Source organism: Prionailurus bengalensis, chromosome C1, assembly GCF_016509475.1.
Source record: "Prionailurus bengalensis isolate Pbe53 chromosome C1, Fcat_Pben_1.1_paternal_pri, whole genome shotgun sequence".
NCBI classification, from domain to species: domain Eukaryota; kingdom Metazoa; phylum Chordata; class Mammalia; order Carnivora; family Felidae; genus Prionailurus; species Prionailurus bengalensis.
In genome coordinates, this window is record NC_057345.1 from 17,750,195 (window position 1) to 17,775,495 (window position 25,301).

General features: G+C 39.4%; 1 protein-coding gene and 1 long non-coding RNA gene across 7 annotated transcripts; one reads left to right on the forward strand and one right to left on the reverse strand.

Moving 5' to 3' along the window:
- Positions 1–1,021: 1,021 nt before the first annotated feature.
- Positions 1,022–14,744, reverse strand: SRSF10 (serine and arginine rich splicing factor 10). Of its 6 annotated transcripts, XM_043578583.1 has the most exons (7): positions 14,639–14,744; positions 13,071–13,175; positions 9,395–9,498; positions 7,425–7,587; positions 7,144–7,197; positions 6,909–7,010; positions 1,022–3,544 (listed from the first exon to the last, which is right to left on the reverse strand). In XM_043578583.1, the coding sequence occupies exons 1-7, from the start codon at positions 14,701–14,703 to the stop codon at positions 3,484–3,486; spliced, it is 654 nt and encodes a 217-aa protein (XP_043434518.1). In that variant the 5' UTR covers positions 14,704–14,744; the 3' UTR covers positions 1,022–3,483. The 6 variants fall into 6 exon arrangements, with proteins under 6 accessions (XP_043434518.1, XP_043434516.1, XP_043434514.1 ...); XM_043578581.1 differs by lacking the exon at positions 6,909–7,010 and having other exon boundaries at positions 7,144–7,194; XM_043578579.1 differs by lacking the exon at positions 6,909–7,010.
- Positions 14,745–14,825: 81 nt separating this feature from the next.
- LOC122482094 lies at positions 14,826–17,450 on the forward strand. Its single transcript, XR_006296987.1, has 2 exons — positions 14,826–14,939; positions 17,136–17,450. It is a non-coding gene; the product is annotated as an uncharacterized LOC122482094 (long non-coding RNA).
- Positions 17,451–25,301: the final 7,851 nt, after the last annotated feature.

Genomic DNA, 25,301 nt, shown 5'->3' on the forward strand with positions numbered 1-25,301 from the left:
CAATCTGCCAACTGATAGACACATTTGGATCAGTTCAACAGCTATACAATTAAACCTGCTGTTTATGACCAGCCCCCCCCCCTTCCCGAAGCAGGGCTAACAGTAAAACGACACAGCATACTTTGGAAACTAAGATTCTAATTCAAGAGTAAACCAGGTTTAATTCCCTGCATCTCTCCCTTTTCTCTACATTCTAAGATGACTGAGGTTTATAGAAAACAACATTCCTCAAATTGACAAGAACGGTTACATATGTTCCTATGTAAAAGTATAATTTCCATCAGGAGGCTTTGGGGGGGTGGGTTAAGGCATCAGAATACTCCATAGGTTCCAAGAGATAGGGGTAGCTTAAACTAGTTCAAGAATAGGTTGTTACCACGGCAAGGCCATTATTTTATCATGCAAACCATAGGAAATAAATGATTTGGAGGAAGGAGTCTCCATTTTCCCCCCTATTCTCTGTGTAATGTCTACAGGCAGTCAGTGCCAAGGACTGTCAAATTCTTTACTATAACCAGTGGAATTTCACTAGATTTAACAGTTCTCAGCCTAAGTGTGTTAATTCTGGATTTATGCAGTATTAGGTGTTTGGTTTGGGATGGACTCCAGTGGTTAGTTGTTCAGACTTGAGGGTGGGTGTAGAAAGGCTTCTAACTGAAGTTTTTGAAAGTTGAGGGTAACCTAAAGAAAAGGTTAATGATTTCAACATCGCACATCCCAGAGACGTACTAATAGTTTTGGTTAGCCTACAGGAATTATAGTGACAGAAATTCCCTAACCATTGTAGTTGTGAGAACCAAAAAGTTGTTTTAGAAACAACCTATCCTCTAAGACTGAAGTCAGCCATAGCGTGAATCTTAAGTCAGTCAATGTTCATGTTTAAATTTGTTGTCATCTTTTTGATGGCAGTGTACAGTATGATAGAATAACTGTAACCTATCCTTACATCTAATTTCTGGTTGGTTAAGTTCTATTCTTCCCCAAAGCAAGCACAAAGTGGAAAAAAAACTGAAGGTTTGGGTAAGTTTTCTGGCTTCTTTAATTGCATTCTCATTGGCAATTACTTTGCAAAACAGGAGGGACAAAGTACATCTCTAAAGCCTCCTACTCAAATGAGGAAAGCCCACCCAGCCACAAACCTGGGGGGCAGAGTTAAACCTAAGGAAAAGAGAAGGGGGGGGAACCCCAAATTGTTTGGCTCCTAGACCAGTTGTTTATTTCACTCTCTAGCATTCAAAGAGATGTGGATCTACAAAAACTAGACACAAAGGCCTTTTCTTTACAAACTACTCTGTCAATTATCAATGAAAGGAATTTACATGCCTTGCTTTTTATTCCAAATAAAGATTCCCACTTTAATAAGGGTGAAACAGCCGTTAGGAATACACAGAAACACAATGCAATAAACATAATAACCAACACTGTTGGAGGAAGGGGCAGAGACAAAAACCCTGGAGAAGGAAATTTTTCTATAGTAACTACGTCAATAGTTGAACGAAAACAAGTAGGTTGCTTACTTCATTTATCAATGACAACAGTTTGTTCCTAAAAGCTCTGACCTGGTAGAAATGCCATTAAGATTATTCCTCCACTATCATTGTGCTGTCTCAAATCACAGCCGCCTCCTTTCAAAGTATCTCAGGATTTTGTAAACAAGAATATGGTCAAAATGCAATACAATGCGACTGAAATTTTGGAAAGCCAGGATGGAGAGCCTGAGTCACAATAGCTTGAGATCTTGGGTTACATTTAACCTCTTTTTCATCCACAAAGTACAAACAAAATACTTTTTGATATTAAATCTTTTTCATAAATCTATTAAATCTTCCCTCTGCATGAACTCTAGATTCCATTATATTAATTTTAGTAAGTTATAAAAAATCTTCCATTTGATTAAAAAAAAAAGGCACAAAACAGGAACCAAATGAAAAAACCGTTAACTCTAACACAGGATCTGCCACTTGCCGTGTGATCTTAGGCAAGTTTGAAAAAAAATTTTTTAATCAAACGGATAAAAATACCTACATTTCATATCTCCAACCGTTATGTATATTCTGCAACTTTCAAATTTTTTTTTGTAAAGGCTTAAACACTTCCATACTTTTAGATGAAGAACTTCACACGAACAACTTAAAATATGTGGCAGAAATGACAAAAATCAAGTATGAGTGATGGAAGAATCAATGTATAAACAAACTTAATATCCTAATAAGGAACTAAGGAATCCAAAACATTTTTGTGATACTATAAAAGTTATTTATTCACTATACACAGAACATGTCCCCTATAAAATGTACAAGTAAATCACTAAAAAGTATAATCTGGTGAACATTTTCTCAATTACAGAACACACTAAATCAGTTGGGATAACAGCTCTCTGTCTGCCTCAAAATAATCTAATTATAGCACCCAGAGTCTCCTTTAGATCTAATGCAAAGTTACTTATTTTTGGGATTATTTCCTAATGTGTGTTTGAGGAGGCAGAGTTAACAATTTAATATAACTCTAGTATATTACAGTCACTGCACAATGAATCAGTTTATTACAGATTAAAACATCATTTTTTCATTATTTGTATTAATGGGATGCAAACAGAAATACTGGATACTTTTAAATGGCAGATAACCACAAAATGATCATTGATAGTATTCTGGGTTTTATAATTACATTAAGATATGAATGGTGTAAAATATCGTTACGAAAAATACACCTCAAAACAATGAGGCCATACTGTAATGATTGACTAGATTGTGCTCAGTAGGTATTTATTAAGTCAATTTTCTCTATTTTTCTCCCCGATCACCCAGGACAATTTTTGCCCACAGTAAGGGCTCAGTAAATAAATGTTTGCTGAATATACTGACTTAGGACAGAGGTGAGAAGAGATGGACCCTCTTAGCTAGATGTCAAGTATTCTAATTGGAATTTATCTGGAAAAGAGAGTGTAAGATGTAAACTGCACATGGCATACAAGTAAATAAACTCAGATGCCAACAAAGCAAACCATTAAGCAGAAAAACACTGGCACTGGAATAAACAAAGGCAAGATTTGCCAATAGCGAAAATGGAACTGACTTTAAGAGATAACCAAGAAAAAGTTTATATTGGACCATACCTTTTCTCACCCAATTCAGTTTGAGACAGACCAATAGAGGCACTGTAAGAGACTATGGCTGTCTTCCTTGATATTCAAACATCCTAGTTTCCAATAGTTTATTATGGACCTGTTACCCACGAATCAATATAAACCTATTCAGATTTAGGGATTAGTTTCCACAAGTACAAAGTTGAATTTCTTTTTATTTGTCCTAAAATGCTTACTTTCAAACTTGAAGGGACTTCAATTATTCCATGTAGTTTCGATAACATTCTTTTATCTTTTCAGACCAGAGTCAAAATATTCGTACAGTATTCATACTGCAGCACCTTCCACCCACCCTTTGGTCGCTTGAACTGCCCTTCTTTGGTTCTTTTTCCGCTTTCTCAGATCTTTCTTGAAGTGTAGTAAGCAGAACTGTACTGGGTATTCCAGCTGCAGTTTGGTCTTAAATAAAAGAAGGATGTTTGTCAGTTTGGTTTTCTTTATTCTTCTCTGTGGTATACAGGATTTTGTTAGTTGAACTGGATGTAGCAGCTTACTGGGCCAAATTTGCAAGAGAATAGTACAATAGTTCCCAGGTCTTTTCCCTGGGTTGTAAACTTAACAGCTCATACTCTATGTAGCACCTTTCCTTTCTCACTGAAGCATTATCTGTCATTTTTCTTCTTGCTTACTTGGCTTCAAAACAAAACAAAACAGAACAAAATGCAGAGAGATCTTAAGTAAAAAGAGAGGTGAAGTGTCAGTCCTCACTGCGTCTTGATATGATCTACTCTAACAGTGACAACAGTGCCAGACACACAGTGGATACTCCAGAACTGTGGAACTAAGTAGCCCAAAATTAAAGCACTGTGTAAGGATCCTCATCAACTATGAGCAGGATCCTATCCTGGGTTCAACTATAATTTAGTCCTTCTGAAGCTCATTAGGTAGGTCACTTTAGGAGTAACAAAAAGTTCTCAAGGAAACCATGTGAGTCATTTTAAGTGACACAAATAAAAAATAAAAATGAAATCATCAGGCCTTCTATTTCTGCACAAAGACTGAGAACAGTTTCAATGGGCCATCCACCTCCTCAATCTCTCTCTCTCTCAAATTACAGTCCATTGAAAAGAAAAAAAAGTCACGAAGCACCAGGCCTGGGCTCAAAGCTTCGATCTGCCTTTTTTACAGCCTTTTCTTTGTATCTCGATTTCCTCATCTACGATATGGGGTAAATCAATATCTTTCTCAAAGGGTTTTGTGAAAAATAAATGAGTTAACACAAAATTTTTAGTAGCGTGTCTGGCACATCATAAATGCTAAGTATCGGCTATCATTGTTGTCATTATAAGTAGCTAGAACTCAAACCATAAAACACCTAAATCAGTTCCCCAATGTGGTTATCACTTAATATACTAACTGCTCACTGACATTCAATGCAAACATATTTAAAATCAAGCCATTAATATAAGGCCCAACGCATCTTGTTTAGGACAAGGAAGAGCAGAATTATTGGTCCATTCAATAATGAAAATATAAACTTACAATTTAGCTGACTCAAATTTCATTTTAATACTTAATACTACCAATAATCTCTAAGTTATTTAACCCAAGGGGCTTAATAAGCAGTCATGAAACAACTTTGACATTACATAAGGAATTTTTAAGTAGTATATAAAAGATGTACCTTTCTGGCAAGTTCTATCATTTCCAAAGTAAAAGTTAGTTGTGCCTAGTGCAACACTGTGATTAAAAATATTCCTAAATCTACAAAGGATTGTTTCCACTGTTATTTTAGAATCTCATTCAAAACTATAATAATTCCAGTTAATCATTATTTCCTTCATTTTGTTTTTATTATAGCATGTTTGCTTAATTTACAGCAAGCAGAAAATAAGCTGGGTCTTGTTTTGATCCAAACATTGATGTTTTAAAGGTTGTACACAATATTTGTTAAAAAGAACATATAAAAATACCTTTTTAGAAGCTTCTATAAGAAAGAAAATACAAAGTTTAACCCCACAACTTTCCTCTTTGCTAGAACTGCAAACTACTGCTACAGTTTTAAATAGACTTTTTGTTGTTTAAACTATACATCCAGGAAAATCTAAAAAATTAAAGAAACGTGCATATAAATGATTGCATAGCAGAACATGAACATTAACTGCAAACAGTAAAGAAATGAAAGTTAGAAATACTATCAAATATACAAAGGTTCTAGAATCAATCCTTTAAACACATTCCACAAACAGTATTTAAAAACCATCTTTTGTTCTTTACAGGCAAGGCCTATATTACTAAAACCAAAATCAAAAAAAGTAATCCTCTAAAAGGAATCGTTTCCCCACAATATTTACTTATACCTGCAAGCAAGCAATCTAAAATTTTAAAGATGCTAGCTTTTATTCTGAAATGAGACTGGACATGTCCCTTTTATTGTCCCCAAAAGATCTCTCAGAGAAATGCTAAAAATTATAAATGGTTAGGGTATTGGGTTTTTTTTGTTGTTTTGTTTTGTTTTAGTCAGGTACTGCCAGGTACTACATTGATAATCAAACTCAAAGAGATGAGATTCCTACTGAAAATTCTTTTTCCAAAATATTTTAAATTTCATGGCACCACGGAATCACCTAGAGTGGGAGTGTTCTCCTTCAACTTGCCTCACATGAAATAAACTGAAGTGTGAAGAACAAGCCTCCTTCATAAAGTAGCAGGCAAATTTTGATACAAACGCACAGACCGAGTGCTAGAAGCATCAAAATTCAGTTTTACACTATGCATATGCATAAACAAAACCTACTTTGAAACAATTTACTTGCTGCTTTTTTTAACAGCAGTAAGAAAACTAAGCAATACGACCAACAATGCTCCTTAAAGTTTAGAGTAACTACATGAGAGCATTTTTTTTCCCTTGAAATTATTTCTGCCATCATTGTCCTGCTCAAATTTTAAGGTTTGAGTTCTTCCCGTGTTTGTATGTTCCAACTCTTCATAGAAAACAGAAAAAAGCAGTGAAGGCTCCATGTTTCGGTCAAAACACTCAATCGTCCCCCAAATCCTACTTAACCCAGTTGGCATCATTCCCCAAGACAGTGGGGTTAACAAAAGAACTATTCCACGCTGTCATAAATTAACTGTTATTATCACGGGCCTAAACATCTCAACAAGACAAAAAGGTCCACCCTGAACCTAAATGTGTCTGATCAGTCAGTGTTGTACTGTGGCTACAACTCACTTTTGTATCATTCTATCTTATTAGCAAGCTACATTTCTAGGTTAACAGTTCTACCAAATATGGATATGAAAGTTTATTTTTAATAAGACAATGTTGCAAATTATGGTCAACCAACATCTTTTCACCAATACTTCAAGCATAAAAAATGAGAATCTTTACAAAAATATACAGAGACACCACAAATTGGTAGCTGCCCATAACATTAAACAAACTGGACTCTTAAGAGTGGCTTCTCAACAGCATATCATTTTAATTATAACCATTTGCCTGGTACAGGGAAAACTGACAAGTGTTTTTTTTAAGCATCATTGCAACATTGTATTCCTGATAATTTAAGTAAACCAAACTATGAGTAAATGAATGATACATGCCTAAAAATATCAAGGTTTATACTATCAGTGGCCACTGGACTTAGGACTAGTCCAAGACCTTGATCTAGATTTTGACCTAGACCTAGATTGTGATCTTGACTGAGATTTGGATCTAGGTGGTTCTTTTTTCCTTGATTCCTTTTCATATCTTGAGCCAGACTTATAATGTGTTTTGGAATCTGTTTTAGAGGTGCCTCTAGTTTTGGTGTGAGATGCAGACCTAGAACGTGATTTAGCCTTCATTTCTTTCTTGGGCTGGGACTTGGACCGTGATCTTGAATTGGATTTAGATCTTGAAAAAGATCGATTTCGGTGTTTGAATCTTTCAAAACAGAGGAGAGATACAATTAGAGTAAAAATTAGATTCTATGTTAATCAAATTTGTTATTTTTAGAGCAAAAGTTCACTCTGAAATTGAAAAACGTAGAAGTCGTTTTCAAAGCAAAGTTATTTACCTATCATTGTCGGAATGGCTTCTGCTACGCCGTGGTCTTCCAGCCGGTCTACTGCTAAAAAGTACATCAGAAAAAGCAAACAGTGACAAATGTCTATTTACACTCTTCTCAAGTTTCTAATTAAAAAAACTGAACCATAAAACTTTTAAAATAAAGCACTAAAATAATTTTAGTCTCAATGAAGCATACAATGTATATAATTAAAGTGTACAAAAAGATTAAAAAAATCAAAAGCTAACAAATCTTTTCTGACAGATTACTGTACTACACATCAAACTTACTTTCTAGGACTATAAGATCTTCTATAGTTGTAATCAAAGGACCGGCTTCTTGATCTTCTTCTTTCATAACTTCGGCTTCTAGAACGTCTGTATCTGTCATAATCATCATAGCGTGAAGAACTGTACACGTTCCTCCCTTCCTTGGCTTTCATTTGATTTGGAGCTATGAAATACACAGAACAGAGATTTAGAAAACAGAGATATTTGAAACCTAACCTAGTATTTTAAGTCTTCAAATTATAGGGAAAATGTCTGCATTCTCTTCTCTTATACCCCCAATCTGTGTCAAGGTTAAATGTAAGACTGTTAATCTTGGAAAAGGTATTTGTTTCCAAGGAAGTCTATAAGAATACTGTTTTAGGTTAAAAATGATACTCTCAAATATCTTCCCAACTATTTTCTTTCAGAGACCTTTCACCACCTAGCTTGTCTAAAAATATGCCAACTGGGGCGCCTGGGTGGCTCAGTCGGTTAAGCAGCCGACTTTGGCTCAGGTCATGATCTCCGGGTCCGTGAGTTCGAGCCCCACGTCGGGCTCTGTGCTGACAGCTCAGAGCCTGGAGCCTGTTTCAGATTCTGTGTCTCCCTCTCTCTGACCCTCCCCCGTTCATGCTCTGTCTCTCTCTGTCTCAAAAATAAATAAACGTTAAAAAAATAAAATAAAATAAAAATATGCCAACTATTTCAACATTGAGGAAATTTACCATATTTAAAAAAAATTCCAAATTAAAATACAAAATGACTTTGAACCATATACTAATTTGGAATTATTTTGCGTGTTTTTCATTTATTAGAAACACAATTAACAACGACAAAATACTTATTGGTAACCTATGGACAATGCTTTAGCATCAAAATGCAGTAACATATGGATATAGGGTTCTGAGATCACAACAAAAGTAGAAAAGAGTGAACATTTATTGGATGCCTTAGACCCACCCACACCCCTGGACAGTCCTCAAATTCCTATGTTATCTCATTCAATTCTATGAAACGGATACTAAATGCATATGTGCGTTTAAGTAAATAACACAGTAAATACTGAAGGACCCATCACCCAACCCAAGAGCCAGAGAATTATAGCCTGTGTCTGAGCGCTCCTCTCTTCAGCAGCTATTTTCACCTCTAACTTAAAACAATTTTTTTTCAACGTTTATTTGGGGGGGGGGGCAGCGCAGAGAGCCCCAAAGTCAAAGGCAGACACTTAACCGACTGAGCCACCCAGGCACCTTCATCTCTTTTACTATCTTGCCTAAGGTAACAAAATGGTTGAGCCAAAATTTAAACCCTGGTCTACCTGACTCTGAAGCCTGTACTCCAGCCTCATTAGCATGCAGCTAACACCTAGTACATGCCTGCATAATAAAACCACATACTAATATAAAACGGATTCTAGTAATTCCGTAATCATCTGTTTAATTCTATCTGTTCATTTCCACAGCCACACACCTACACAAATACCCAATTATACCAGGGTGCCGGTGTATCAGTCGGTTAAGTGTCCGACTTCGGCTCAGGTCATGATTTCATGGTTCATAGGTTCAAGCCCCACAACAGGCTTTGAGCTGTCAGCACAGATGACACACAGCCTGTTTCGGATTCTGTGTCTCCCTCTCTCTCTGCCCCTACCCTGCTTGTGCTCTCTTTGTTACAAAAAGAAAAAAAAACAAACAACAATACCCAATTATACCTTGAAAATCTGTATGAAGAGAAATGGCTGAAAAGACCTAATACTTTCCAAATTATTTCCCTTTTAATTCCATCCCCAGAATGCTAACCATGCCAGAGTCCAATTTCTGTCATTCTGATTTTCACATTCTACCTTTCTGCAAAGTATCTGAGTTACTCTATCTTTTCAAGATCTTTTTAGATTTTAAATAAGACAAATTGCAAATATTTCCAATAAGAAACATCAAAGCACTGTTTTAAAAATGACGTATTATACGTATAATAGGCATAAGGGTACTTACTCTTCCGATCCCCCTGTGCAAACTGTATTTCAATTTGGCGTCCACAAATCCATTTTCTGTCCAAATTATGTAAAGCGTCTTCGGCATCACGTACATCCTCAAATGTGCTAAATGTTAAGGGGCTTGGGAAGTTTTGCATACTTTGATAACGAGTGAACATTCACTTGGTAAGTCTGGAATATTTCACAATCTCTCAACATTATTCTAGAAAATCATCCAGATCTCACTTAACTTAGGTTGGTTAATTCAGCTACAGATACTTGACAGCATTAAAGCACTTGTGATTTCCTACAGCATACATTTGAAAACACATGTGAATATATAAAATTATTAAAATAAGATCTGTTATAGCTGAACTACCAAGTAATCCTATCAAAAAATTTTCCTGAGTTTTAAGTTTTAGAAAACAAAAAAGAAAAACAAATGTCACTTCTGTTGTATGCTAAAACAAAAATTTCTTAAAATAAAACCAAAACCGCTTTTCATGTTTTTGTTTCAAAGAAAAAAAGAAAATGCCAATAGTTCTTGTGTAAGCAAGCATAATATACCTTACCTTACAAAAGAATTAACTTCAAATTTATTTTGCTGTTTTTCTCAGATATATCTAACACTATTATTTCACATAGCTGTCTCCCTTATACTATACAGGAAAGATTGGTATGCTATCCATTTGAGGATATCAAGATAGAATCAATCAATCAATCGTCAAGACATCGCTACACCAAAAGCATATTACACCCATGCAAAGACTATAAAAGCATGCGGTCAAGAAATAACAGACCATTTCTAAAGATTCCTGGACTGAAAAGCCCTAACCATAATACTAGACATATATAGCTTACTGCAAAGAAGTGAATTTGGGACTGGTTTTCAACCTCAGAAACTTCAACGTAACATTTATAAACCTGACCCAGGAACTGCTGGTACCCTGACTGGAGAAGCTGCCTTGCCCTCTTCCCTCCTTGTCAGCAATAGTACTATGACAACTCTTGGCTTTACAAAGTTATTCTGTCCAAATTTAGCTCCTTTCCTAAAACCACCATTCTGACGGAAGCCAAGCAAATCAGAGCAGTGTTTGATATAAAAGCTCTGGAAAGGGACCTAGGTTAAGTTGGAGTGTAGATTTTCATTCTATCCTAAAAATTACTATTCTAACGTGTCCATTTATATTTCTCAAACTTGAGAGACAAAGAGTGTAGATCTTAGGCTGATTAAAAAACAGTGCTGATGAGACATACTCTCTCCAAGACTGATACTAATATCTGTTTATTTCAAGTACTAAAACGTCTACCTCACCAGATTTCCTATTTTTCATTCTGAAAGGAATTAAGGACCATTGCCCGTTCCCAGGTCTCTCTTCCCGAATATATTATGTATGTGTTAAAGGAGGAGAGGTTTTCCCAAGTCTAAGTCATAGGACTTTTAACAAGAAACGAAAAAGGTTGATAGGGAGTTCAGAACCTTGAGTACTATTATAATTCAACACCTGTCAAGGTTAATGCATTTGGGCTCTAAAATATTAAAAAGAGTAAGCTGGCTTAACATGTATACCACTTTATTTATTACCCCAGGATGCAGAATACAATTACTTTCTAAAGGATAAAATTAAAAGGTGTAAAAATCATTGAGAGTAAATCTAAATCATTCTTTGGGTCTACCTGCAAAAACAGAATCCTGAGCTGAATCAACCATGGCAAAGTTTTACTATATACAAAAGAGAAGCCTAATTGGGAAGTGTCAAATATCACTCTGATGCTAGTTATAGAGAAATCTGTACTTGGGATCTTTCCAAAATCCTGAGACCTACTTCTTTTTAACTATTTTAAGACCATAGAAAGACTTTGTGTATATAAAATACATGATCCTCCTTTAGATGACAACTCTCTTCTATTCTAGCTCAAGTATCACATACTCTTGAGGCAAACTAGTGTTCATCCTGGTTCCCAGGCCACCCCAAACCAAGTAAAAGCAGGTCAGCATTGTAAGCCAGAAAGCATCGCCTTTTAAAAATAGACAAACAAAAAACCAAGCCAAATATAGCTCTTATCCGCTCTGTAACAGAACTTTGCAGCCAATCCCCCCAACTGTCCTTGATCATTAGCTTTGTAGAAATAGCAGCTTTCAGCATTTCCCCTAAGTCTCACTAGGGCCCCTGATAAGTTTCAAGAGACCCAATGAATTTAACAGGAAGAACTTTTCCTAGTCTGACACCCACAGCCCAAACCCTTGCTGTCTCACTGAAGGAAGTAATGTCACCTAAAACTCTGGGTCAGGGCATGACTTCCCATAGGTCCTGATTAGATACCTATAGCAGGGATAAGGCCTTCTGCAATCCACTCAGAGCCAACTGATCCTATGTGCTAAAGCAGTGCAGGACCAGCAGACTTCACAGAGCTAAGTTTAGAAGTCAAGAGTATGTGTGTGCCCATAGCAGCCACTTTAAAATCTCTAAACAGGTAGTATCTCCAGTGGATTTGACCTTACAAGACCACCAGAGTTGTTTCTAAGGAGGTCCCAGTGCAAGCACCTGTCTCCCTTTAAGCACGGCTCTGTGGAGTTAGCCTGACCCTAGAACCTCATGCTACTCCAAAGAGCATTGCCTATTACCCTATGGCATCTGACCATATGGCCCAAAACAAAAATATGCTGAATTTAAGCTTAACAACATTACATCCTGATACACTTTAACTTGACAATCTAAGAGAAAGTGCATTTATACAAGACCACAATCACAACATCAAAGGCCCACATAAATCAAGTTACAGGTTTTGTCACTAGACCAAACCAGAAGTTTTGAAAATTAACTGCTTACAAACATTAAAAAAAAAAAAAAAAAAAAAAAAAAGGAAAATAGTTATTCTGTAGGATACATCAGGTATGACTCCTTTAATCTTGGCCATCATTCAACTTCATCTTGACCTTTAACTCTTTAAGTGCTTGTCAGAAGGACTTGTCATGAGATGCTTGGCCAAATATGACAGATGGCTTTATCTTTAACTTTGAAAAACAACCTTTTCCCCCTTTTGTAGATAAAGCGAGGCTTTGTCTCCCATTAGGCTTGTCCTTCTTCCAGCTTTTCTTTATTTTTTCTTTTCCCAAACTCTCCCTTCTCTTCAAGCCTGATCCTTAAGAGGTCTTTGGCTTGTCTACTTGCCTTAAGTGTTGAATTCTACTCTAAAGGTTCTTTCATGCTTTCTCTTTGGGGTCGCCATAACTGTACAGCTTTACATTCTCTGAGGTAACAACAGAGGACAGCAAATTAGGGGACAATATTAAAGAAGTTTACCTCATTGTTATACAATTTGTTTTTGATCAAGTGATTCAAATTAACAGACAATACCAAACTTTAATTGCTAAGCACAAGAACATATTAACTTTTGACTTACATTAAAGGTGGTAGCAACCAGAGTGTATTCAAATTTAAATCACATATTATAATCATTGATTTGAGTTTCAGCAGCATGAATGGGAATTTAAATATTTTATTATTTTTGGATTAACTTTAAGAAATAATTAAGAGCAATGTGTGAGTCATAATTAATTTTCAAAAATTTGAAGACAAAACATTTATTATTAGAGGACAAAAGTAAACTACTTTTTAGATGTTACCTCTTACATAAACTTGAATTTCAAACTTCAACACCCCTCACTAATCAGCCATCTGAAGAAAGGATATTGAACATAAGCAAATCCTCTTGGACGACGCGTGTAGAAATCAAGTGGAACATACACATCAACTATAGGACCATAACGACCAAATTCTCGTCGTAAATCTTCGGACCTAAAACATCATAAAAAGACCCCCAATTTTTATGTTCACTCCCTTAAAAGAATGTCTCTGTAAGAAATAGATAACTTTCTGTAATCTGTCATTTAACGAAAGGGACTGTGATGTATCCCTGGGTTACCTGAAACAGACAAGCTTTCTAAATCTCAACATCAAGAGCCAACTTTAAGAACATACAAAAAACAAAGGAAAGCTAAGATCCAAGATTCTGGAAGATAATGCAGTTTGTAATAAAACCCATTACTATTTTACATTATAACAGGAAAACACATCTAAGGAAACTTGGTCACAGTTTACCTATTGTTTCTAACCGCATCTTTTAATTTTTCGTAGAGGGTACAGTAACATTAGGTTGTATTAAGTATTAGTGTGTTTGTTTGTTTTTTTAACACTATCAAACCAACATTAGTAGTCTGAAAAATACCAATCACTTTCATCCCCAAAATTACAGAAACAGGGTTAGACACTTAATAGGAGGTAGACAAAAGTTGGAAAAATAAAAGGCACAAAAATATATGTAACTCCTTAAATAATAAAGGTCAAAATGACCTAAGGAGGAATTTTTCTGGACGCTAGAATACTGCTTACTTTCCTACTTAAAGTTAGGACAGAATAATGTAAATCACAAGGCTACCAAAATAAAACTGACTTTTGGGGGTGGGGGTGGGGGGTGTCAGAGTGATTGTGAAAACGCAGTCTCTCCTTGTGATAAGATCTATTCCAAAAAATTCTGACGGCAACTACAAGCAATTAAGGGAATTGGTGAGAACAAAGGCACGGACTGGATTAATCCAATTTAGCTTATCAAGGCCCAAATGGTAGATGCTTCCTAAACCTCACTTCTCGAAGGGTGACCAGTTATATTTCCGGGAAATGAGAAGAGCTAGTTCGCAGGGTCTACTGGAATAATTTTACCTCCCAATTTTCGACATTCTCTTTCTCTAAACATCTCCAATGTTTTAAAAAATCACAAACGTAACACGACAAAAAAGGGGTAGCGAATGCTTCGCCATAACGCCCCTCCCCCGATCCCGTTATTTCGCTGCGATTTTTTAACTACGGGAAAAAAAAAAAAATCTCTGGGCCGAGGGGGCGTGTACCCCAAGGAACGTGAACTTCAAATCCATGGGGAGCGGATGTTCGGCCGCGGCGGGGGCTGGACGCGCCGAGAGGAAGCGAGGAGGAAGAGAGGCCGAGCTGCGGAGGGGGAGGGGCACCGAACTCGCGCCACGCGGTCCGCGTTCCCGGCGGCTGCCTGGGAGGACCAGGGGCGCCGCCCTCGCTCCCACGAGGCGGTTGAGCCGGCGACGCGGCCTAGTTGGGCCCGAAAGCCCGCGCGGGACCCGCCATCTTCGCGCTTCCCCTCCCCCGGCCCAGCGCGCCGCCGCCGCCGCACGGGTCCTCCCCAAGCGCCTGCGGCCTCCCGGGCTAGGCCCGGAGTACCTCCTCGTACATACCTGGTATCGTCGGCCACGTTCCTTACGAACAGAGACGTGTTGGGGGGGCGCAGGTAGCGGGACATGACGGCGACGCGAGTCTCGGCAGGGGCACTAACGGGCTCACTAAACCGTCCGCGGATCCGGCGGCGGATCCTCAGACGCTCAGCCAGAGGGCTCCGCTACGAAACCTCCTCTTCTCGCGAGACTTCACTCCCGCCTCCACCCCCCCACCCCCCCTACCTGGGCGCAACGCCTGGACCGGCAACGGTTCTTTCCCGCGAGATCACCCGACGTACGCCTGCGCAGGCGGGCGGCTAGGGTACGTGCGGCAGCCTCGGTCTCATTCATTGGCTTCTTGAGCTGTATCTTTCCCCTCCCCCAAGCCCGCTCTTTCTTTCTTTGGTGCTTTATTTTCCCGCCCTTTTCTGCCTTGCAGCGGTTTTTTCCTTTCCTTCCCCTCTCCACCCCAAGTCAGGAAACAGACGTTTTAACCCCTACGCCAAACTTTACAGTTATTGCCAACTTAGACGGAGTTTTAAACCTTAGCCTTGAGAGAGACTGCCATACGGTTTCCTGTCTGGTCCAAGTAATGCCCTGGCTTTTATAAGATTGCTGATCAGCCGCTCGTATTGAGTATGAAAGGGAAGGAAGTGTGTGTCCTTGAGAGGAGGTGGGCCTGCCTCTCCAGGGCTTTCAGCACGCCGTGGGTGCACTCCCAGAGGGCCTGTGCCAGGGCTGCCCCTCGCTCACACCCTTCTCCCACCCTTCTTCCACCTGCCCACCCTGTTGCCTCTTGATCAAAGGCCCTTCTCAACCTTTTGATTGGACCGCAAACCTCACATTTTAGTCTCCGTTGTCATCCACAGCTAGCCCTTGTTGCTAACGGCCTGTGTCGCAATAGTCCTTTCAACTTTTTGGTCTCAGAATCTCTTTACGCCCTTAAAAATTATGGAAGACCCCAAAGGGTTTTGTTTGTGTGGGTTACAGTTAACTAATATTTACTGAACTAGAATTTAATTTTTTTTTAACGTTTATTTATTTTTGAGACACAGAGAGACAGAGCATGAACGGGGGAGGGTCAGAGAGAGAGAGAGGGAGACACAGAATCTGAAACAGGCTCCAGGCTCTGAGCAGTCAGCACAGAGCCCAGAGGCGGGGCTCGAACTCACAGACTGTGAGATCATGACCTGAGCCGAAGTGGGACGCTTAACAGACTGAGCCACCCAGGCGCCCCTACTGAACTAGAATTTCAAACAGAGGAAATTTTAGGGCGCATTAACACACAAGCACACAGCCCACTGCCCTTCATCACGCATCCTGTGGCCCCTGGGAAGCTCCGCTCTCTGCTTGTGAAAGACTGTGCAAATGAAAAAGATAAATAATGTTTACTATAGTTTTGATCCCTTGAAAGGGTCCTGGGGACCCCTACCAGACATTGAGAACCACTCCCTGCTCTATCAGACTCAATTTTTGCAGATGAGGGATCACTTATTAAAATGCCTCTGGCATGTAGCATAATGTCAAACAGATAGCGGGAACTCAAGTACTGTTTGATTATATGAACTTTTATTTTATAAAAGGCAATAAAAGCATTATTTTTGCTTCAATCCAAAGCAGTTAGGTGACAAGGGTGGTGATGGTCGGCTCTGCTCTGTAGCAGAGCTATTGTTTTCCTGCACTTATGTTTTCCAAGAAGCTTTGGACACAGTTTGTTAAAACACTTATTAATTACCCATTATGTGTCAGACATTGTGCTAGATGCTGGAAATTCAGGGGTGAAAAACATGGAACTTAACATTTTCATAGAAAATAAAACAAGGGGTGCCTGGCTGGCTCGGCTCATTGAGCATCTGATGCTTGATTTTGGCTCAGGTGGTGATCCCAAGGTCAAGGGATTGAGCCCCTCATCAGGCTCCATGCTGACTGTGGAGCCTGCTTAAGATTCTCTCTGTCTTCCTCTGCCCTTCTCCCTCGCTCGCACACACACACACACACTCTCTCTCTCTAAAAAGAAAGAGTAGAGAAAAAAAATATTCAAAAATTATTAAGATGATAGACAATAGCAGAGCACTAAGCCAAGTGCAGGGTTGGTTTTTTTTTTTTTTAATGTATTCATTTTTTGAGAGAGAGATGGAGATAGAGCACGGGTGGGGGAGGGGCAGAGAGAGAGGAGGAGACAGAATCCCAAGCAGGCTGCAGGCCCTGAGCCGTCAGCACAGAGCCCGACGCAGGGCTCGAACCCACAAACTGTGAGATCGTGACCTGAGCCGAAGTCAGATGCTTAACCGACTGAGCCCCCCGGGCGCCCCCAAGTGCAAGGTTGTTTTGAGTGTGGTGCCCCGTGTAACTGCACAGGTGGCATATGCCCATGAAGGCTGTTCTAAATGTTAGCCATTACTGTCATTACTCATAATGTTTGAGAAATAAATAGGAGCAGGTGAGGTGTGAATATTTACTAACTGGAATTGCTTTCGGCTTCACATACCAAGTGCCCCTTTGATCTTTTGTGTTTTAGAATCCCGGAGCCTCAAAAAAAGATGCTGTTGGGAAAAGCAGAGAAAGCCAGCGTCTTTCAGCCAGCAGGAGCTTGAGGTAGACGGTTTGCCATAAAAGCACCACATTTCACTCCGAGCACACAATACCAGGACTGGTCATTTTTCCGAAGACCAAACGTTAATCTCGGAAAATGGTCTGTCAGCACTGTGCTGCTTCTTGAGGAAATTATGTTTTATTGGGGTTTATGTCAGAAAACCACTTTCCTTGGGTAGTATTCTCAGAACCACACAAAGAAGACCAAAACGTACAATAATACAGCTATGAATTTCCTTGATCCTGAGACTGCTCTTTCTTGATTTACGGGCCGTAGCACAGACGTCATGCCTGAGTGAGTTGTGCTATTTGCTAGAGGGAGACTCACAAACGCAAAATCCAGGTGCTAAGGCCTTGGAATGATGAGCCTGTCTCCATCAGCAGAACCCAAACCTTGCGTCAATATATCAAGATTAACTTTACTGGGATAACCGTTGAATTCCGATGATTGTCACAGACGGTGCTTAGCACTGGGGCCTCTGTCTCCATGGGCAAACAGTCAATTAGAAGCATGCTTTTTAAATTTATTTCATAAGACATGCCTGATTTTCCTATAAGCCTTCTCACTAATGAGTAGGCAACAGGCCAAGTTCCCCAGACTGAGGAAGATTTAAACATTCCTTATTTGTGGGTTGGGAATTTTGGAGCACACGCATTATGTACACATTATCGATTTACTTGTGTTCAGGTTCTTATAACCTCTGGCTCTCACTAGTTCTGCTCTGAGGGTGAAGACACTGTGAATATGCACATGTGTTCATCATATTCCTTAGATAATCTATTAGCACATAGGTTGCTACCTTGAATTTGCTTAAGGTAAGAAAAAATTACTTGGTATATCTTGGCCTCATTTTAATATCTTAAAATAACATTTTTTGTAGTTATAAGTGTCCAGCATGTATTTAAAAATTTTCCGAGGGGCTCCTGGGGGGCTCAGTCGGTTGAGTGTCCAACTTCAGCTCAAGTCGTGATCTCGAGGTTCATGGGTTCGAGCCCCACATTGAGCTCTGCACTAACAGCTCGGAGCCTGGAGCCTGCTTCAGATTCTGTGTCTCCCCCACTCTCTGCCCTTCCCCTGCTCATACTCTCTGTCTCTCAAAAATAAATAAACATTAAAATTTTTTTTTTTAATTTCCAAAATAATTTCTTTACTATAAAGAAAACAGGGGCACCTGGGTGGCTCCAGTCGGTTAAGTGTCCGATTATTGGTTTCGGCTCAGGTCATGATCTCGTGGTTCCTGAGTTCGAGCCCCACAGCACAGAGTTCGGGCTCTGTGCTGGCAGTGCGGAGCCTGCTTAGGATTCTCTCTGTCTCTCTCTCTAAAAATAAAATAAATAAACTTAAAAAAGTATTAAAAATGAAAACAAATATCACCTGTGATCCTACAACTCAGAATTCATTACTATTAACACTTTTATGCATTCTATGCATGTATCTAATTGTTAAAATTGGAGTCATACTGTATAGTTTCATAACATGGTTTGTTTTTTTTTTCCACCAGATAGATTATAAAGAATATCTTCCCTGGCCATTAAATAGTTTTAATAAATACAGTTTTTAATAGCTGCTGTAGCAAGTATAAATTGGGTTCAATTGCTGGTAACAGAAGCCTGAAATAATCTTGATGATGATAGCTAACACTTATTGAGCACTTCAATGCCAGGCACTTTTCTCACAGAAAAGCAAAGAAAAAAACTCACATAGTAGAATGTTACAGTTTTAGCAGCCATTTAACTCATGATTTTCAATTATATGGTTTTTTTAATTGTTTAACTTTATTTTTTATTTTTAAAAATTTACATCCAAGTTAGTTAGCATATAGTGAAGCAATGATTTCAGGAGTAGATTCCTTAATGCCCTTTACCCATTTAGTCCATCCCCCCTCCCACAATCCCTCCAGCAACCCTCAGTTTGTTCTCCATATTTATGAGTCTCTTCTGTTTTGTCCCCCTCCCTGTTTTTATATTCTTTTTGTTTCCCTTCCCATATGCTCATCTGTTTTGTCTCTTAAAGTCCTCATATGAGTGAAGCCATATGATTTTTGTCTTTCTCTGACTAATTTCACTTAGCATAATACCCCCCAGTTCCATCCACGTAGTTGCAAATGGTAAGATTTCATTCTTTTTGATTGCCGAGTAATACTCCATTGTAATATATATCCCACATCTTCTTTATCCATTCATCCATCGATGGACATTTGGGCTCTTTCCATATTTTGGCTATTGTGGATAGTGCTGCTATAAACATGGGGGGTACCTGTGTCCCTTTGAAACAGCACACCTGTATCCCTTGGATAAATGCCTAGTAGTGCAATTGCTGGGTCCTAGGGTAGTTCTATTTTTAGTTTTTTGAGGAACCTCCATACTGTTTTCTAGAGTGGCTACACCAGCTTGTATTCCCACAAACAACGCAAAAGAGATCCTCTTTCTCCGCATCCTCGCCAACATCTGTTATTGCCTGAGTTGTTAATATTAGCCATTCTGACAGGTGTAAGGTGGTATCTCATTGTGGTTTTGATTTGTATTTCCCTGATGATGAGTGATGTTGAGCGTTTTTTCATGTGTCGGTTGGCCATCTGGATGTCTTCTTTGGAGAAGTGTCTATTCATGTCTTTTGCCCATTTCTTCACTGGATTATTTGTTTTTTGAGTGTTGAGTTTGATAAGTTCTTTGTAGATTTTGGATACTAACCCTTTATCTGATATGTCATTTGCAAATATCTTCTCCAATTCTGTCGGTTGCCGTTTAGTTTTGCTGATTGTTTCCTTCGCTGTGCAGAAGCTTTTTATTTTGATGAGGTCCCAGTAGTTCATTTTTGCTTTTGTTTCCCTCCAGAGACGTGTTGAGTAAGAAGTTGCTGCAGCCAAGGTCAAAGAGGTTTTTGCCTGCTTTCTCCTCGAGGATTTTGATGGCTTCCTGTGTTACATTGAAGTCTTTCATCCATTTTGAGTTTATTTTTGTGTATGGTGTAAGAAAGTGGTCCAGGCTCATTCTTCTGCATGTCGCTGTCCAGTTTTCCCAGCACCACTGGCTGAAGAGGCTGTCTTTATTCCATTGGATATTCTCTCCTGCTTTGTCGAAGATTAGTTGGCCATCCATTTGTGGGTCCATTTCTGGGTTCTGTATTCTATTCCATTGATCTGGGTGTCTGTTCTTGTGCCAGTACCATACTGTCTTGATGATTACAGCTTTTTAGTATAGCTTGAAGTCTGGGATTGTGATGCCTCCTGCTTTGGTTTTCTTTTTCAAGATTGCTTTGGCTATTCGGGGTCTTTTCTGGTTCCATACAAATTTCAGGATTATTTGTTCTAGCTCTGTGAAGAATGCTGGTGTTACTTTGATAGTGATTGTGTTGAATATGTAGATTGCTTTGGGTAGTATCAACATTTTAACAATATTTGTTCTTCCTATCCAGGAGCATGGAATCTTTTTCCATTTCTTTGTGTCTTCTTCAATTTATTTCATAAGCTTTCTATAGTTTTCAGTGTATAGATTTTCACCTCTTTGGTTAGATTTATTCCTAGGTAGTTTATGGTTTCAATTATAGTTTTTTAGAGTCACATATATGAACCCATTTAATCCTCACACTAAACTTACAGGCTACATTACTATTATCCTTTCCATTTTTTGATGGGGAAGCAGATTTACAGAGTGGGCTAAACAAATTAGGAGTTTCACTTATATACTTATTTTTTTGTGTAATTACAAGTCAGAAATAGGGAGTCCAGGACTGGTATGGCAGCTTTGAGATATGCAGGCTCCTCCTTCTTTCTTTCTTCTCCATTAACCCCAGTACTGGCTTCTGTACCCAAATTGCCTCATGGTCACAAGATGGCTGCTGGAGCTGTAAGCATCATGTCTATATCCCAGGAAAAAAAAAGGAAAGGACAAAGTTCAAAAGGCATATGCTAGCTAAGTCACCACCCACCCCCAACACCCAAGGTACTTTTGTTAAACCTGTTCGAGCAATTCCCACTTATACTTAATTGGCCAGAACTGAGTCTCATAGCCAACCTTTTCCTCAAGGGAGGCTAACCATTGTTACTGTCTACAAAATCAGAGTCTGTAAGGACAAGGGAAAGAAAGGATTTTGTCAACATGATAAAAGGCTTCATTTGAAGGAGGTATTATGACTCTGACCATTATATAGATGAAGAAACTGAGACTTTGAGACACTGTGATGCTCTCTGACAATATATAAGGCTTACAGGATAAAAGATAATTTAAGATACCTCCTGTGTTTTCAAGGGGTTCAAGGGGTACAGCAAAGTACACGGTATTTGTAAAATTGAATTTCAGGTTAGTTTTATATTGTTCGTAATTCATTTGTCTCAATTTTGATCAGATTAGTCTATGTCAGCTAAGCTGCTCAACAGTAACTATCCAATCCCAGAGATAGGATAGGCCAAGTCCTAAAGGCTGTTGCCGACTTGTTTATAGTTATCTACTTATTTTATGAGTGCCACGGACTATAGTCAGAGGTTGTTCGAAACACACAAAGTAAGCAAACAGTCAACTTGACTGGGCCATGGGATGCCAGACATTTGATCAAACATTATTCTGGGTGTGTCTATGAAGGTGTTTTTGGATGATCTCATCCAACATTTGAATCCCATAGACTGAGTAAAGCAGATTGTCCTCCCTAATGTGGACGGGCCTTTATCCACTCAGTGCAAGACTGAAATAGAACAAAAAATTGGATGAGAGGAAATTTTGCCTCCCTGTCTGATTGAGCTAGGACATTTGTCTTCGTGGGCTCTTAGATTGGAACTTATAACATTGGCTCTTGTAGGTCTCCAGTTTGCTAATTGCAGATTTTGAGACTTCTCAGTCTCTGTAATCAGGTGAGCCAATTCCATACAATAAGTCTCTCTATATGAATGAACAAAAGAGTGAATGAATGGATACATAAACACCCATATCCTATTGGTTCTATTTCTCTGGAGAACCCTAACACACATGGCTGTATTATAATTTGTTTATCCATTCACCAATTTCTGGACATTTGGATTATTTCTGGCCATTATGAATGAAACTTCCATGAACATCTGTGCACAGGTCTTTATATATGTGTGTGTGTGTGTGTGTGTGTGTGTGTGTGTGTGTGTGTGTGTTTTCAGTTCTCATGAGTAAATATCTAGAAATGGAATTGCTAGGTTAGGTTATCTGTTGTGTCCTCCAGGAAGAAGATACCAAGATGGGTGAGAAAGGCAAGACATTACTTGGTGTTAATGTCTGTGAAATAAAAAGGGGAGAAGGGAGTAAGAGAGGGCAGGGAAGGTCTTCAGACCGGATCTCACCCTGTGAAAGGAGAGGCGGAAGGAGAAAGATTGACTAGGAAGAACCTCATACTGCAGCGCAGCTCTGAGAAAGTTTTACCAACTCATCACCCCTTGAGGGGTCCTTTGTTGGACAGAAATGGCCGGGCCCTAGGATCCCCACTGTGCTCAGTCTTTGGTTGGGTCTGCCTGGGAAGAGCATGGCCTCGGCTCAAATGTTGCAGTGGATCCTGAAGGCTCTGTGGCCGAGACTGCAGGCTCACTACAGCCTTTGGGGGGTAGAGTCACCCCTGATGGGAGATGTAAGTGGCACACTTCCACGGCGGTCAAAGTTCAAGCCTTGCTCCATGCAGATCCCCTTCTCTGTGCATTACTGAGGAGCAGCTCCGTTATGGGTCCCATGAGTGCCTCTTACTAAGAGGAAAACTCAGAAGAGGGAGGCTATTGTGATGGACGATAGCCCCTGTAGCTGCAGCTGGTCTCAGGCCACAGCTGGTACTCCTACTCTGTCTTCCTCCTCCTCCTCTTCCTCACTAGAGCTTCTGCAAGTCCTGATGCATGCCCAGTGGCAGTCTGAGCTCCTGGTCACCATGCCCTTCTCAGGCCAGGGTGACAGCACTTGTCCCTTCACAGTACAACTGTTAAGGGATGTCCAGAGGGATCTAACTAGATCACTTGGGTTCCACACATATTCCTCCCAACCCCCATGGTGGGACAATAATAACCCTACCTCTTCCTACTGATGTACTTTAAAATGGTTAACATGGCAAATTGTTATATTATGTGTATTTCCCCACATTAAAGAAAAACACCAGGCTATAAAAATAGAAAAGACTTTGATCATTCAGTAAAATGCTGGACCTTTGCATTTACCCTCCCCCCAAATTTTCATTATTAAAACTCACCGCGAGTGGGGCACCTGGGTGGCTCAGTTGGTTAAGCGTCCGACTTCAGCTCAGGTCACGATCTCGCGGTCCGTGAGTTCGAGCCCCGCGTCGGGCTCTGGGCTGATGGCTCAGAGCCTGGAGCCTGCTTCCGATTCTGTGTCTCCCTCTCTCTCTGCCCCTTCCCCGTTCATGCTCTGTCTCTCTCTGTCTCAAAAGTAAATATACGTTAAAAAAAAAAATTAAATTAAAAAAAAAAACTCACCGCGAGAGGAATGTCATTGCATATCCAACGTTTTGTACATTTTGGTTGGGACACATTCCTAAGTGTTGACTTGGTGGGTCAAAGAATATGAATTTTAAGAACTTAATATATATGGTCAAAATACGCTTTGGAAAGATTCTACTAATTCACCCTCCTTATTCGTTCAAGAAACTGACAATAAATATGTGTGGGGTTTATACTCTGTGCTGCTGGGATACACTGGGATATATCTGAAGAATAAGCTACAGTTCTTAGGGCTTTGAAATCTAACTGGGTGATATAGTCACGTAACCGGTAACAAGAAGGCATGACAGATGTAAATTTAGGGTGACCCGGGACGTGAGCAGGAGGACTTAATTCAGCCCTGGTTGCCAAGGGAGGTGATGCCTAGGAAACCCAGGTTTCTCAGCCTGGGCCAGCCACCCTCTCCAGTTCTGGACAGAACCTTAAAAAAGAAGTTGCCATTTTTAGAAATGAAAACTTTTACTTCCCTTTCTTTTAAACATTTTTTAAAAAGCTTATTTAAGTCATCTTTACACCCAACGTGGAGTTCGAACTCAGGACCTCAAGATCCAGAGTAGCACGCTCTTCTGACTGAGCCAGCCAGGCGCCCCAAAACTTTTACTGCTTAAAACCATGTTTATTTGATTGCTAGCGAAGATGGTTTTTCTCACGTTCATTGACCGCTTATTTATTTCTGTTTCTTCTTTTGCCCATTTCCCCATTGGGATATAAAGGTTTATCTTAGGATTTTGAGGAGTTCTTTTTATTGTAAGGACGCTTCTGTTCCAGTTATTTTCATGGCAAATGTATACTGCCGATTTGTAGTTTGCTTTCAAATCTCCTGCAGGGTGGTTTTTAAAAACAGCTTTATTGAGGTTTAATTTATATACTATACATCAGTGATTTTTAAAAAATGTTTATTTATTTTGAGAGAGAGTGCACGAGCAGGGGAGGGGCAGAGAGAGAGAGAGGGAGAGAGAGAGAATCTTAAGCTTCACACCCAGTGAGGAGCCCAACCTGGGGCTCGATCTCATGACCATGAGATCATGACCTGAGCCGAAATCAAGAACTGAACACTTAACCGACTGAACCACCCAGACGCCCCTTAAAAATAAAATAGTTTTTAAAAAATTTTTTTTAATGTTTATTTATTTTTGAGACAGACAGACAGACAGACAGGGCATGAGTGGGGATGGGGCAGAGAGAGAAGGAGACACAGAATCTGAAGCAAGTTCCAGGCTCCCAGCTGTCAGCACGGAGCCTGATGTGGGTCTCGAACCCACAAGCAGCAAGATCATGACCTGAGCCGAAGGAGATTGCCTAACCAACTGAGCCGCCCAGGCGCCCCATAAGTAAAATCTTAAAAAAATAAAGACAGCCTCCACCCACTGGAAAAAAAAAGTAAAATTTAGGAGCACCTGGCTGACTCAGTAGGAAGAGCGTGCTAATTTTGATCTCGGGGTCGTGGATTTGAGCCCCGCATTGGGGGTAGAGATTACTTAAATAAAATTTGAAAAATAAAATAAAATAAAATTTGTAGTTTGTATGTGTTATGTATATATATATATATATATATGCATGTATGTACATGTATTTATTTATGTATATATGTGTACATATGTAATATAGAGTTTGTGTATATTATCACTATGGCGTATAAA

Bases quoted from the DNA above. Each gene is read 5' to 3' on its own strand.
- SRSF10 (XM_043578577.1), bottom strand. From the start codon at position 14,703: ATGTCCCGCTACCTGCGCCCCCCCAACACGTCTCTGTTCGTAAGGAAC. The intron at 7,198-7,424 runs GTAAGTTTGATG...TGTACTTTTTAG, and splicing joins AGATCTTATAGTCCTAGAAA to CAGTAGACCGGCTGGAAGAC. The intron at 7,011-7,143 runs GTAAATAACTTT...CTGTTTTGAAAG, and splicing joins AGCCATTCCGACAATGATAG to ATTCAAACACCGAAATCGAT.